Source organism: Falco rusticolus, chromosome 8 (genome assembly GCF_015220075.1).
Source record: "Falco rusticolus isolate bFalRus1 chromosome 8, bFalRus1.pri, whole genome shotgun sequence".
Taxonomy (NCBI): Eukaryota; Metazoa; Chordata; class Aves; order Falconiformes; family Falconidae; genus Falco; species Falco rusticolus.
Window position 1 is genome coordinate 5,183,356 of NC_051194.1, and position 14,601 is coordinate 5,197,956.

Sequence of the window (14,601 nt, forward strand, 5' to 3'; positions counted from 1 at the left end):
CCCCGCTGCTCCCTGTCGCCTGGTGCGGGGGAAAAAAAACCGCTTTTCCAAAAAAACCTGCTGCAGTTTCCAAAAAAACCGAGCGCAGGCACCCACCAGCCCGGGGAGCCCCGGGGCCGGTGGGCGGCATTGCCGAGCCCCGGAGCGGCGTGGTGGGGGGAGCCGCACCGGGGGCCAGCCCAGCGGCAGGGACAGGCGGGCCTTGCCGCAGCCCAGGCGGGTGATTTGCTGACCGCGGGCACCTGCCCAAACCGAGGGGTCCGGCCCTTAAATGCCGCGTCCCCCCCGCCCGGGCCCGCGGAGACTCTTATTGTGACAGCGGTGCGGGCCGGGGCAGGCCGGGCCCGGGCAGCTGCTGGCAGCGCCTGCCCGCCGCGCCGCTTATAGCGCTACGCAGCGGGGCTGCGATGCCAGTCCGGGTCACGGAGTGACCGCCCCGTCCCAAAGCACTGGTTAGAGCCCAGGTGACAACTCCTAGGCTGTAGGTAAGGCGCTGCGTTTGGGGGTTTTGGTTCCACGTCACCTCGTACTCCGAGGCTGGTGAGGGAGCCGGCAGGAGAGGCCGCAAGGCGCCGGGCGGTGCGGAGGTGGAAACGCACCGTCAGGTGTGTCACAGGTAGCGTGGGAGGCAACGAAGGAAGAACAAAGCGTTTTTTTTTAAAAAGCGGAGTGTCTCTGTTAGTACTTACTGTTTTTGTCTTCTATGGTCAAAAGTCTCTTTGGATTTATTTTAGTTTTCTCACCCCAATCATGGTGGAATGATTGGAGGGAAACATAACTTAGCCCTTGCTAAAGTGACAAGTGAATCTGTGCAGTGTGTCGTGGTTTAAGTCCAGTATTCTAGAAAGCAAAGTAGATGCTGGCTTCTGAGCACAGCCTGTAGGTAAAATGAATGAATCTGTACACAGGCAGCGATATAAAAATGGTACAAAACCAAGATTCAATGAGTTTTCTGCACCACTGAGTGAGAACATAGTGTGGATGTGCTCCAAAAATTTGAGCCAGCTTCAAATTCCAAGAGCACGACAAGGGAAAAGTTAGGGATTTTTTTACTAGAAAACCTCTGTTTATGTACAGCTAATTTACAACCAATATTGATAATTACCTTTAGGAAATGAAAGCTTTGAATCTTTAAAAGGAGAGCAATGCCTTCGGTTCATCTTCCTCCCCAGGGGAATTTATGACCTCCTGGAGCCCTTCTTTGAGCTCTCCAATGAAAGGAATACAATATACTGTGTATATATAGCAGCAAAACAGCTGACCTCAGTGGGGCAAGATTACAATTTTTTCCAGCACATGTAACTGTGTGGATTTATATTCTCAATTTTTATTAGTAGCTTTACGTTTATTTTGGGGGGTTAGTTATTTATCCTGGAGCTGAAGTTGCTTGTCAGTTTTAACAAGCTTGCTCAGTTCGCTCTAATGAAACTTTCCTGGGGTTTGAGCTGATGGAAAGCCTGGTTTAGATATCAAGGACCTGCAAAATAAATGCAGAAGCTCTGAGCAGCTCAGCTGGCCCTGCTTTATCCTGCAGCTATGTCGCTCTGGCAATTACTAGCCCTAACAGCAAATCTTGGGAAATCACTTCAAATGGAGAAGCACAGTCCTTGCCACTCCAATCCCAAATCTCAACTGGATATGAAAAGCTCTGAATTCAAAATCCATTAGAGAAGAAATCAGGATGCTTAGTTTCAAAGGTTTAATTTTAGGCTTAAAAGAAAGTGGAAGCTGTTTTATGCTTCCCTGTGATGTAAGGAATTTCTGGGCACAAATAGCCAATTCTCTGAGTAATAGTGCATTTAGTATTTTGACAGGGCACAAAACTGCAGGATCCAGAGGTCTTTAGTTAAGATGATATGTGGCAAATTACCTTGCTTAGCAGTAGTATCTACGGTTATCTGTAGACTTATGCAGGTGGTGGCTCGTCTCAATAAACCAATTGCTACTTCTTTCGGAATTTACTGGGCTCTTACACATAACGTAGCTGCAGTGAGCACTGCACCTGAGTCTGATAGAGTGCATGACTTGTTATTGTCACCCAAAATGTTCATACACTCTGGAATAGTTCTAATCAATCTTAAATGTCTTTACTTCAAGCTCAAGCTTTAACTGTCAGTTGCCTGAACTTCATACTCTGGATTGCTAATGACTGCTCACAACGCAGTATTTTTGTGATTCAAATGGTGACGTACAACTTATTTTATCTGTGTTGTCTTCCTTAAGGGAAAATCCACACCAAGAAAGCCTCTATTCTGCAAGGCAAGGGTTCCATTCTATCCAGGAGCCCAGCCAAGAAAGCTTTCGTGGCCTACCACCTAATTTTTACCAGCCACCTATCCAAAGCCAATTATCACCAACAAAAACCCAGGACAGCCGTGAAACCTCTCCTATGAGTGTCCCTAATTTCCCATCTGTTTCCTCTATGTGCCAACCAACCATGTTTAACTACGAACGTCCAAAACATTTTATCCAGTCTAAGAATGTGTGTCAAGGGCAACAGCAGCCTCCTGGACCCACAGCCTCTACAGAGTCAAGCAGACAAATCAAACAGTCCTCCATCCTAATACAGCCTCGTAACCCAAGCGGGCAGAAATTCTCCTCCTCGTCATCGCTGAGCTCTTCAATCACACTCTCCTCACCTTCCTGTAGTGCCCCTAAGGAATCCACATATCCCGTCACACCTGCATCTGCACAGTCTCCTGCTAGCTCATCATCTGGGCAACGGCTTATATCCATGCCTAACCAACCCCCCGCAGCATTCCTGTGCTCAGTGCTACCCTCGCAGCCCGACTATAACAGCCAAACTCCTTCTCCTATGGAACCTCAGTAAGTACATACAGGCTTCTAACCTCCCCTTGCTTTCCTCTGACCTGGCCTCTCCTGTGCACTGACCATCCCAAATCCAACTGTCCGGTGAAACAACCTGCTTGGCCGAAGCCAATGGTACAATTCCCATTGACTTCTGATGTTTGAGGCAGGACTCTGCATGAATCGGGTTAGGAGGCTGAGCACTTGCCCTTGGTGTCTGTGTGGGAGAGATGGGTGTCCACCAGGAATTACACTGCACAGCAGTCATGTCGCAGGCTGTTGTGCAGGGTTTCTGCAGTCAGTTGGAACAGTTCAGTTTGATTTGATGGAAATCTCTTATTTAAGTGTATTCAGAACAGAAGATGGACACCCATCTCAAATTAATTTCTCTCAGCAAACAGGGAGGCAGAGGGAAGGCAGTATTTCCCACATATAAGCAACTTTAAGATTCTTAGTAAGTCTCAGCAGTATTTTTCAGGTTCCACATCATGATGAGACTCTACACTCACCTACAATACTGTTTTCGTTAATTATACGCACTAACAGAAAGGCAGCCACCTGAAATTTTTACCCCTTCGGACCAAAGACTAAATTCTTTCCTGAATATGTATTATATCATTTTGCCTTTGGGCTGCAATCCAAATATCTCCCAAGGTCAGTGAGATCTCAAAGGGAGCTGGGTTCTGCCTTCTCACCAACTTGTATTCCTGCCAATATTAGCTGGAAGTCCTGGGGAAAGTCAGTGTAGAATATGCCTCAAATACTCAGCTGAGGATATTAGAAAGCTGATAGGGGCAGGAGGGTCCTGCTGGCTTGGATATAAATTCAGGTTTAAGAGTCAGTTTGTATTCAGGAAACCTGAATGTTTCTGGGGTTTGTCTGAATCACAGCACTGTGGGAAGCAGAAAGGTAAGACAGGGGGTAGCTGGGGCACTCAGGAACATTTCTTAAAGTATGGAAGGAGTGTGTGTGGGTTAGGGAAGCATCTGGAGTAACCACTCTGCTTTGTGTATGTAGCGTGGCGTTGTTTGTTTTCATAGCGAAGGGCTTTGGTGCCTCACTATGCTTTTCATATAAGCTGCTCTTAAATGCAATATCCTGTGAAGTAAGGAATTACTTTCCTAATCATGCTACAAATGGGCAAATGGGGACATGAGACATATTAACCTGTTGGGCAAATTATTAAAGTTTTTAAAGTTATAACTTGGGCAAGTTAAGTCCAAGCAGTGCTGGGAATATGTACCAGAATTATAACCCTTCTAGCATATTCTAATCAGCAGAACAAATTCCCAAGCAACAGGAGGAAGAGGATTTTGAATAGAAATAATAGCTGAACACAACTGCAGCATATGAGGCCCCACTGCGTGTAATAAACCAGGTTAGATCCTGCCAGCAGAGTGCTGTGACCTCTAGCAGACCTTTGCAACCCGTTTTGAGGGATGCTTCTCTTCTCCTAGCGTTTTTCAGAATAAAGTCTACTGTCTAACTCCAAGACTTGATTGTGTCTCTTGACTATGGATTACAGGAGCAGGCTATGTGGGGAGCTGCAGCAAGGGCAACTAAAGACCCAGCCTGGCTTGGGATAAGCTCGGCTATTGAACATCTGGACAGAAATGCTATATGAAGTTACTTTCTGGGGCCAAGAAGAGGACAGCTAGTAAGCTATTTGTTGATACCTAATCAACTTAGTCTGTGATCTTGCCCTGGATTTGAGGCACCCAGGTCTTTTTTAACAATTGAAATTTGAAAGGAATGCAGTTTTTGAGGGAGAACTTGCTCCCGGACAGACTCACATTGCTCAGTGGAGTTAGTGGCTCCCTCAAAACACTGCTGGCCTTACTGCACACATCTGAGTCAGGGCAAGGGCCACTGCAGGGTGTAGGGATGCTGAACTGCGACCCACAGCGAACTGCTGGGACCGTTGTGGGAGGACATGCAATGACTTGGCTAGACTATGGTGCTTCCCCTTAAGTTTTTGATGCTCAATTACACCACCTAGCCTATCTATCTCCCAAATGCTTTATGGGTTCATTTGTACCACGGTTTCTAGGTAGCAGGTTCACATTTTTGTGTACATTCTATGAAGCTGTAGCAAACAGTCAAGCAGGCCTACAGGAATAACTTTGTTTTCTCTTCCTGCATGAGTAGTTACTCACAACCAATGTATAACAAACAAGCTAGCATCAACTCTATGCAGAAGACATCAGACCAAGAAATGCGAGGAACAAAAGAGGCCCTCATTCAGGACTTGGAAAAGAAACTCCGATGCAAAGACAACCTCCTCCAGAATGGCAACCAGGTAAGGGAAACCTGCTGACTAAAGAACCAGTTTGCTCTGACTCTCAGTAGTGCAAGCAGGCGTGCAGAGACCAGTTGTAGCGCCCCAGAGGCTGGAGCCTCCAAACTGAGCTGAAAGCAGAAGGAAATGCAGGAGCAACACTATCCAAACACCTTTACTCAGAACCGCAACAAATCCCAGCAAGAATTCTTTGAGCCATTTATGACTAGAATATTTTCTTAGTGTGAAGTGGATGAATTTTTCCATTAGAAACGCAAAAAAAATATCTCTTCCAACAGTGACACCATTTGTAATCACGGCTCAGGGCTGGTGCAAAAGGTGTGGTTCTGAAAGATTTACATCCAGCCCCTTTGTTTCCCAGCACCCTCTTCACAGCTATTTTTGCTATTAGAATGTGAATAGTGGTACTGGTGGGCCAGGCTGAGCTCAGCTCTGAGAAGGCCCTTCCCAGAAGAAGAGCAGCACAAGGCTAGTGCATGATGAAAGCTGGCCTGAATGTGTGGCGAGAGAGTCACTGTAAGTCTGGCTGTAGGCATCTACTGTGGCAACTGAACGTCTGCATCTCCTGTGACTTCAGCAAGGGACGTACTGATTTCTGAAAGCCATCTGATGCAGCAAGATGGTTTTGAGCTGCTATTGCCTTTCTGTCTTATCCTACCTTTTGGCCAGCACACACCATTCACGGTGTCTTTGAATTTGTGCAATCAAATAACAAGGCTAGGGTTGGGAGAAAAGTACACGTTTAGAGCCAAGGTACAAACTTGAACTCTCTGCTGGGGATCCTGCTGAAGATCACATCCACAGATAACTAGAAACCCAAGGAAAATCCCTCAGTTCTCCACACACAATTTCACCCTGGCTTTCAATGCTGGGGTTAATAAACCACCCCAAATCACTAGAAACATGGAGAAGTACTAACACTTGAAAGCTCATTCTAGAGACCATCACCACATCTGGTAAACCTCTTTGATTTCTTTTTATATGAACAACAACAAATCAAAGAAATTACATTAGCTTTTATCATAAAGTCTGTCTCCTATACGAAGGTCTTTTAGTCTCAGTACTTATTTATTCTGCAGAGTGACAAAATACAATCCCCTCTACCAAGAAATCCAAATCTGGGAGAAAAAATTGCTTACCGGTAGGGAAGCACATTACAGCAAGCTAGAGCAAGCAGGTCTCTAATGTGGGAATCTTCCTGCTGGCTGGAGACAGACTGGTAAAAGCCCAGTATTTATAGTCTCAATCTTCTTTCCCCTGCAGTAGAAAGGAGTTTTTCCATTACTATCAGTGGGAACAACAGGTTTGTGTAATTTTAAATATTGAAGGAAAAATTGCATTAGGTCAAATCTGACTTAATGTGTCCCTAACAGGAATGTCCTATGTGCTGTAAGAAAGTTTGCCATTGCAAGCCGGCTTTTCTTCCCATAGGAAGCCAGGCTAAAAATAAGGCTTATGCAATGGCCACTCTGTCCTCTTCCCCTTGTCCTCCAACAACATCTGAACCAGCTAGCCAATCTCAACCACACTTGATACAGCTGTAACAACCTCAGGGATATTCAGCTCTCCTCTCACAGGTTTTACAAAAGGTCTCTGGCTCTCTTCTAAAGAAAAGCCCCACACACTTCCCCAAACCCCCATCTACCCAGAAGTAGCCACATACTTGTCCCGTACACAGAGCTTGTCCTCCCGCCACAAAATCCAAACCCAAGGTAAACTTTGTGGGAAGCAAAGGGTTAGATATTCTGGTGCTCAGGGGACTCACACACACTTCTGAAGTAACCCAACTGACAGAACTTGAATTTAACTCTGCTCACATTTATCCCCGTGTGCTGCGTCCATATTGTAGGAACTTAGGTTACATGACTGAAATGCATTCTTGCCTCCTCTCAAGGTAGCATGCAGCATTTTGTAAGGTGGCTATTGCGCTGGCATAAACTTCCATTGGGCTTTCAGAGTAGTGGTGCTCCTCTCTGGCTGTGTCTGCTGCTGGTGTGGCTCTTGCTTTTTTAGGAGTCTAGCATCCATCATGCCTCTAGCTCCTGAAGTAAATCCACAGCTGAATGACTTGGGAAGTTTTCCCAGCACTGACAGAAAGGTACCCTGGGACTTACTCTGGCTTCTGAGATAATGCCATCAGTTACCCATAAATAATCCCAGTGGAGAAAGAGGAGGAGTGGAAGGCCACAGATGGCATTAGGGAGGCTTTGATGAACAGGCAGATTAATCTTTTATGCATTTCAGCACTGTATATATTGAGGATGACTTCAGTAGGCATCACAGACTGCAAACCCTCTGAAACAGACATGGTGTCTATTCAGCCGCTGCTTTTATTGACAACACCCTGAATTTGTGGCATATTAATGTGCTCTCACAAGCTGATCTGGAATAGTAAATGGACTTCTGACTAGAATTCCTCTCCACTCTGCTTTAAGCGATTAACTTATGAAGAAAGAATGGCTCGTAGACTGCTGGGACCAGTAAATGCTGCATCTGTGCTGGAAACACAAAGTGAAGACAACATGCAGAACACACAGGTAAACGGGGACCTGTCTCTAGAACAATGACTCCCTCATGATTGTGCTGTGACCTGCTTGTACCTGAACGGGCAAGAGAGATGGGGGTTATTTGGTTTCAGTGCAGGGGAGGGAAGGGCACTGCTCTCACTGGCAGAGCTCTGCACAGTACGGATTTGGGGTCGGGTTTTTTTCGGTGGTGGGGGGTGGCACAGTGGGGTGGAATTTAAGCACCATCCCCTTGCTGGGCCTGATCTGTAGGAATGACCTCTCCAGGGAGGAATTACAACAGCTGCTGCACAGCACATTACACCCTGCCTGTGACAGGCAGGGAGCAGCACAGCGAGGGATACAGGTACCCATGCCCCAACAGCCTGAGTTCAGACTTGGCCAGGACAGCAAGATTTACACCTGTCACTGTTTGGAACAAGTGACATTGACTGTCATAGGTCAGGGCATTGGGGTGTGATCGGTTGGGTTTTAGCCCTTCCAGGGGCCTGTGATCATTAAGAGAAGGCAAAGCAGTTATTTTAGCAGTCCACAGGCTGATAGACAAGAGTCTATTACTACTGGCATTTTCAAAAGCATTCTAGTTGGAGACTTGCATCATTCATTGGTTATTCAGGTCAGTTAAAAGCTCTTTTTGGCACTTCTGTGTTCAAAGTTAGTGGAAACATCTGTGATGTGGCACTGGGTTCCTGTGCAGCCAAAGGAAACATACCTCTGGCTGCACACATGCAGAGAGCCAGCAGGCTGGCATGCACCTTCCAAAGTGCAGTTAGCAAAACACTTTGACACAAGAGACACTTAAAATCACAGCAAGGGAGGAATACACAATTTGAGCTATTTCTTCACAACAATCACCTGACAACAGCAGGCAAGAAAGGAACATTATGGATGTCAGAAAGCAAGGGAAGCCGCAGCTTTTGCAGAGAACAAGGAAACATTCAGTCAAAACAGGATGACTGGTAATATTTCAGGGTGTATGAAATACTGCATAAAAAGGAGTATTGGAAGGAGAGATTGACTTAGATTTGGGAGATCTTATTTCCATTGCAGTCTTACTTTTAAATAATGCAGTCACTGATTCATTCAGCCTCCTGATTCCTCAGGAACTTAACTACACAGTCAGTCTATATAAGAGACCATTGGAATTATCATCAACTTCATTACTACAGCGTCAATTCACAAGTCAAACAATAATTGTACAGAACTTGTGTAAATGAGCAGATACAAGCAGTTGCCTTTGGACTCATCATTGAACTCAGTCCAGCAAAACTCTCATTCATGTAATGCTTCCCCTGAACTGAAGACTGCTTCTGTGCTTGAAGTTTAAATCCAGGCTTAAATGTTCCACAGGACTGGGCTACAGAGCACAGAACAAGCATCATAATGGCTCGATGCAAACACCCCAGAAATTTCCACATAATGTTTCCTCTATCTGACTCAATTGCTAAAATGAGTCACTGGTAATAAATTCTGCCTGCATTTTCCAAACATCCAAGTTCCTAGCAGGAATCAATCCTAGGTACTTTAGCAGATTTACTCATGTGATTGTGGAGTTGTCAGTGAGCTTAGCTGGTGCTGTGATCTAGAAAGAAAAATATTTTCCAGCTCAGCATGTGTCCATTGCTATTGGTACCATATTTAAGTGGGCACAATACAGTGCTCTTGCCAGCCATTCCACTTCTATTCCTGCTATAGGGAAGGACACTGTGTACTTAGTTCTCATTTTAGATACTGTCAGTAGTACTACCCTCTCTAACAAAGGTTACTGGCTGGCCCAAAGCCTTGTATGTGAAACAAAACTGCTGCACCTATCACCTGTGCAGAGTGATGAGAAGTTGTGCTGTTCTATTAATAGTACTTGTTACTATCATGGCAAAGCCTGGGGTGAAAACAGTGTATTAGCTCCTGACGCAAGTTCATTTACCTCCCATCCCAATGACTTCTGAAGTATTCCATTTGCTTTTAAGCAGCAGTCAGTATATGAACTCGAAATGGCTTTTTGTTCAGTTTATAGATGAAACCTTCTCTCTCAGTTATCTCTCTTCTTTCTCTTTCCAAGCACCAGAATGCAGAAAACATCAGGCTGCAGGTTCCTACAACACACGTAAGGTAATGCATAAACTTCTGCTGCGCTACTCTTCAAGACCTTATTTCAAATGTTTCTATATAATGTTAGTTTTACTTCACTACTTATTGCTTTTTGTAAAGTAGTAATTACTAAATTCATTCACTTCCTTTCAATTAAAACACTACCACTTGTGGATGGTTGATGATGCCTCTGATGTGAATCCAGTCAATTCTAAGCATAACACTAGAGGTATAAAGATCCCACCTACCTAGGGCAAACATGCTTCGTATCCTAGAAGATTAATTCTAGTCAGAGCAAGGTCTGACACTGTAAATGATGAAACAGCGTGGTGAAACATGGCCTACATTGCTCTTGTAAATTCTTTTGGATATCAGGCCAAAGATGAAGGTTTCGTATGTTGTGCTTCTGTGTCGAATTGAACAACTTGAGCAAGATAAGTGGCTGATCAAAACCCGTGCCTTACAGCTGAAAAACAAGCCAGAACTGTAGTGTTGGATTTCTAAATGCATTGAGGGACTTTACCTGCAATCGTTGCTTCAATGTCATTTGTGCTACAGTAACTTTTACACAACTAACTGTTTCTGTCTGCTTTTTAGGAGCAGGCCGTCCTCAAGAGGAGATGAACATGGACATGACTCAATCCAGGAAAAGTTTTTTCAGCCACGTTTTACACAAGTGCCTGAAGACGTGATTATTGAAGAGGGGAGATTCTGCAGGCTCGACTTTAAAGTAATACCAGCCTTTCACTTTCAGTTCCATTAGCTTTGTGGGGTGTCTGGCATAAAGAGAGGTCTCTGAGCTGCAGTACCTTTGCACTTTAATAAGCCAGAGCACTGGTTCAGGGTCTCTGCAGATGGTGCAGGGTCTCCCCACATTGTAAACCAAAAAATAGGAGACGGCTAAATGTTTCACCGTTTCCCCTTGGAAAATGTAAACAGAATTAGCTACATGAGAATATGGTTAAAGCTAAATGGTAAATGTCTATATAGTAAATATGGATGACCACAGAACACTTTCTAGACCTTATTGGGATGAATGAATATTAAGGCCCTGCTGAAAGAAGGCATTTTGGGAGGAAACCTTGTGCTTTGGACTGGGACTCCACTGACTTCAGTGGACACATGGCCTGTTTAGGACTAGCCTGCCTTTAATGAGTCTTCTCTGAGGTAACTGCAGCCTTGCTGGAGCAGACATTCCGGCAAGGAAATGCCCTAATTACCAAAAAAAAAAAAAAAAAAAGCCAGTATGGCCTGAAACTGCATGGCAATTGCACCAACCCTAGGGTAAGGAAGAACCTAGGTATTCTGCACATGCAGCTTCACTGCAAAGGGTGTTTGATGATTGTGGTTTGGCTTGGGTTTTCCTAATCACATCCAATCTCTTTCCTTAAGTAAACTCTTGCCGACTTAAGCATGACTTTTAGCCATTTTGCTGCAAATTGTTTAACTTCTGAATGTCATGGACAACCTGGAGCATGCCTGAAGGACAGTTTATTTACATATTTATTACTATCAAAACAGCATGGATGTCAGTACTGCTGACAGTGCTAGCTGTGGGACTAAAAGGGTGCGTTCCCCCCTCTATGAACGCACAATGAGTATCTTTGACTTAATCAAAACTGTCTAACAAGATTGAAACAACAGGGGGTTGCAGGAACAGCATCTACTGTCTTGTAGCTAAATCTCATCTTTCCATGGCATTTCATGAGCCTTCCTCTCTGTGCAATACCACATTAATATTCAAAACTAGGCAAGACTGTAAAATTTTGCAGTAGGATCATGATTTGATCACCTATCAGCATCAAACTCCCTATAGCACTGAAGGGCTTTTATTATCTCAAAGCTGTTTAACTCTGCTTTCCTTTCCTTCACAGGTTAGTGGGCTGCCAACTCCAGACGTGATGTGGTATCAGAATGGAAGGATGGTTCATCAAGATCAGTTCCACAAAATGATAGTGTCAGAAAAGGGATTCCACTCATTTATTTTTGAAGCAGTCAAATCATCAGATGCAGGGACATATGAATGTGTGGCTGTCAACCGTGCAGGAGAAGCATCTTTCGCAGTAAAAGTGGAAGTAATTGGTAAGACTGAGAGCACTGATAATCACCTGGCCACATATGGAAACTCTCAGCAATCTAACACCTTCCTCCATGTGTTTGGGACATAAAACAAATAAGAAGCAGAGGCAGATTGCCAGATATTCAGGCTCAAACGATAACAAACACCCTACCTTTTCCAAGGCTATTTTAATACATACATCTGGGAGGCCATATTTCTTCAAAGCACTTCTAGCAGGATATTTAGAAGTAGTGGGATGTCCAGAATTTGGGAGTTATTAATCTCCCAGGATTGATAACATATGTTGATTGACTCTCCTTCTAAAGCAGCTTGTGTCTAGTATAGCCTTATGCTTATGGGAATTGCCTGCAGCCTAAGGAGTTGCAGTAAGGAATGTGTGCCCTCCTGAATTCTGAAATCTTAAAAACCAAGCCTGATATTAGCATTCAATACTTACAATAACTTCTCCTTATCTTTCCTCTTTAATTTAGCAAAAGAACATCACACACCTCCAACTTTCATCTTCAAGCCACAAAGCAAAAAGGTTTTTGAAGGAGATACAGCCAGACTCGAATGCCAGATCTCTGCTATCCCAACACCCCGGATTTACTGGAAAAGAAACAACGAAATGGTACAATATAATACAGATCGAATAAGGTATCCTACTAATGAGTTGGCCATTGGTGTGTTGGAAAAAAAATAACCAGTATTTGTTAAGTCAAATTTCAATTGGCTGGATTCTAAAAGCAGCAGGCTGGAAAGCTAGATCTGCCTCTCCTTTATGGCACGTGGTGAACATGTGCTGGACAAGCATGATGCTTAGAGTCCTGTTTTGAGGGTACAGAGAGAAAACCGTGACCAGGTGCCACTGAATTCTAGCAGCAGTTACAAGGCACACAGAGAAGCATGACTTTAGGACTGAAACGTGCAATGCATTCATCATGCTCTGAGGTTCTGGGGCTACAGAAGGACCTTGATGCCACCTGAATGGTATCATAATGTGAATCACTGGTAACACAAATGCAGTTTTTATGTCTAAATATTTTGCAGTGCCCTGCAAGGGCTTTCTCAGCTCCTCAGCATGTAAACTGACTCTGATTTCAATGCCGTCTTTCCTTCCCCTTCCAAGCACTTAACATGTAAACACCTTCATTTTTCAGCTTGTTACATGACAATACTGGAAGGATTTGCCTCCTGATTCATAATGCAAACAAGAAAGATGCTGGCTGGTACACTGTATCTGCTGTCAATGGAGCAGGTGTGGCCACGTGCCATGCCAGGCTGGAGGTTGCAAGTAAGTACCACATCACGGTGCCACAACTGAAACTGCCACTGGCACTTGAGAGTCAGAACAGACCCTCAAAACTAACCTAATGAACCCTAGACCACTGGGAGGGTTTCTTTCCAGAGCTACAGAACTAGACAAAAAGTCTCTGGGGAAAAACTCTTTTGTTGAATACCAAGACACTGTGATGTGTCTTTGCACACTATCTTTTTGCACACCACTTGTCTGCACTGTTTAAAGACTACAGTTTGATTGATACCAAGCAGGAGGGTGAATATAAATCTCTGGTGTCTGAGATATGGGCTTATCTGTTAAATTCTTCCTAAGGGTTTGCTGGTTGAAGATAAAAAGCAATTAGGTTGCTCTACCATGGGTCTTTCCATGGTCTGGGAAACACTGAAAAAGGCTATTTTTCTCTTCTAGCACATGCAAACAAGCCAATTCCAGCCCCAAAGCAGTTACGGGTTCGACCAACTTTTAGCAAGTATTTGGCACTCAATGGAAGAGGACTGGATGTGAAACAAGCTTTCTCACCAGAAGGAGAGTTTCAGCGTTTGGCTGAGCAGTCTGGACTGTATGAAAGTGATGAACTTTAACTGGAAATGAAGAGGAAAACTCACACCTGTAAGAGACAATTACAGCATAGATGCAGTTAACTGGTGATTGCTCTAATTAGCAAAATACCCATCTACATATTTTTACTTTGACTCTTGCACATTCAGCTGTTCCCATTTTACTATGTTAGGTTTTATTTATATGGTTTGGTGACTATAACCATTTACTGAGTATTGTATTTTAACTATAAAGCCGAAGAAAGCAGGCTAATTAGTTCTCACAAGTGTGGGTGGTTTTGGTTTCACCTGTGCTTGGTTACATGCTAAAGTAGATTGGTTTGTACTGCTTCTCTAATATCGCTCTTGATAGTATCAGAAGTCTGTACTGTCTGAATACTAAAACCAAATAGACTAGAGTGTTTTTATGAAAATAAATTTAAGGTAAATAAAATTTTAAATAACCAACATCAGCTGTGACTCTTCCTTGATCTGTTAAAACCAGCTTATGGATGTCTGGCATTAGCTGCAGCCTGGCAAAGATGGATTCTTCTTACTAAGTCTGCTTCCCCAATTGTTTGTCATCTGATAGCTGTAAGCTATGTAGCACAAACTAGGTGCTGACGTTCCCTTAATGCTAAAACACGTCAGGGAGGTGACATCAGTATTTTTTCTCCTTGCACGCTTGACCCAAGGGCTGCCCGGTATAACATGAAGCATTAAGGTGACCATGTTTTCCCTCCTTACTCCTGTACTCAAGGAGTGGCTGTGACTTATCTGACTGTTGGCTCTCAACAGGCTGTTGACTTAAATCATCCAAAGGGTTAGCATGCTGCAATCCACAGCGTGCTATTCAAAATAATAATAAACCCCGTGAAACTTTATTTTGCTGAATGGCAACAAACCTAGTCTCTGAAGATATTTCAACTGGAGTCAGTGTAGGGAAATTTGCGAGGGTGGAAATACCCTGAGCTCCTCCCGGGCAG

General features: G+C 44.1%; 1 protein-coding gene across 3 annotated transcripts; it reads left to right on the forward strand.

Annotated features, from left to right (window-relative positions):
• Window positions 1-318: 318 nt before the first annotated feature.
• MYOT (myotilin) lies at window positions 319-14,085 on the forward strand. Of its 3 annotated transcripts, XM_037398802.1 has the most exons (10): window positions 319-485; window positions 2,224-2,826; window positions 4,957-5,107; window positions 7,543-7,644; window positions 9,692-9,741; window positions 10,318-10,450; window positions 11,595-11,802; window positions 12,271-12,436; window positions 12,940-13,073; window positions 13,488-14,085. In XM_037398802.1, exons 2-10 carry the CDS (start codon window positions 2,390-2,392, stop codon window positions 13,658-13,660), a joined length of 1,554 nt encoding a protein of 517 aa, XP_037254699.1. In that variant the 5' UTR covers window positions 319-485; window positions 2,224-2,389; the 3' UTR covers window positions 13,661-14,085. The 3 variants fall into 3 exon arrangements, with proteins under 3 accessions (XP_037254699.1, XP_037254701.1, XP_037254700.1); XM_037398804.1 differs by lacking the exon at window positions 2,224-2,826; XM_037398803.1 differs by lacking the exons at window positions 319-485; window positions 2,224-2,826 and adding an exon at window positions 4,353-4,465.
• Window positions 14,086-14,601: the final 516 nt, after the last annotated feature.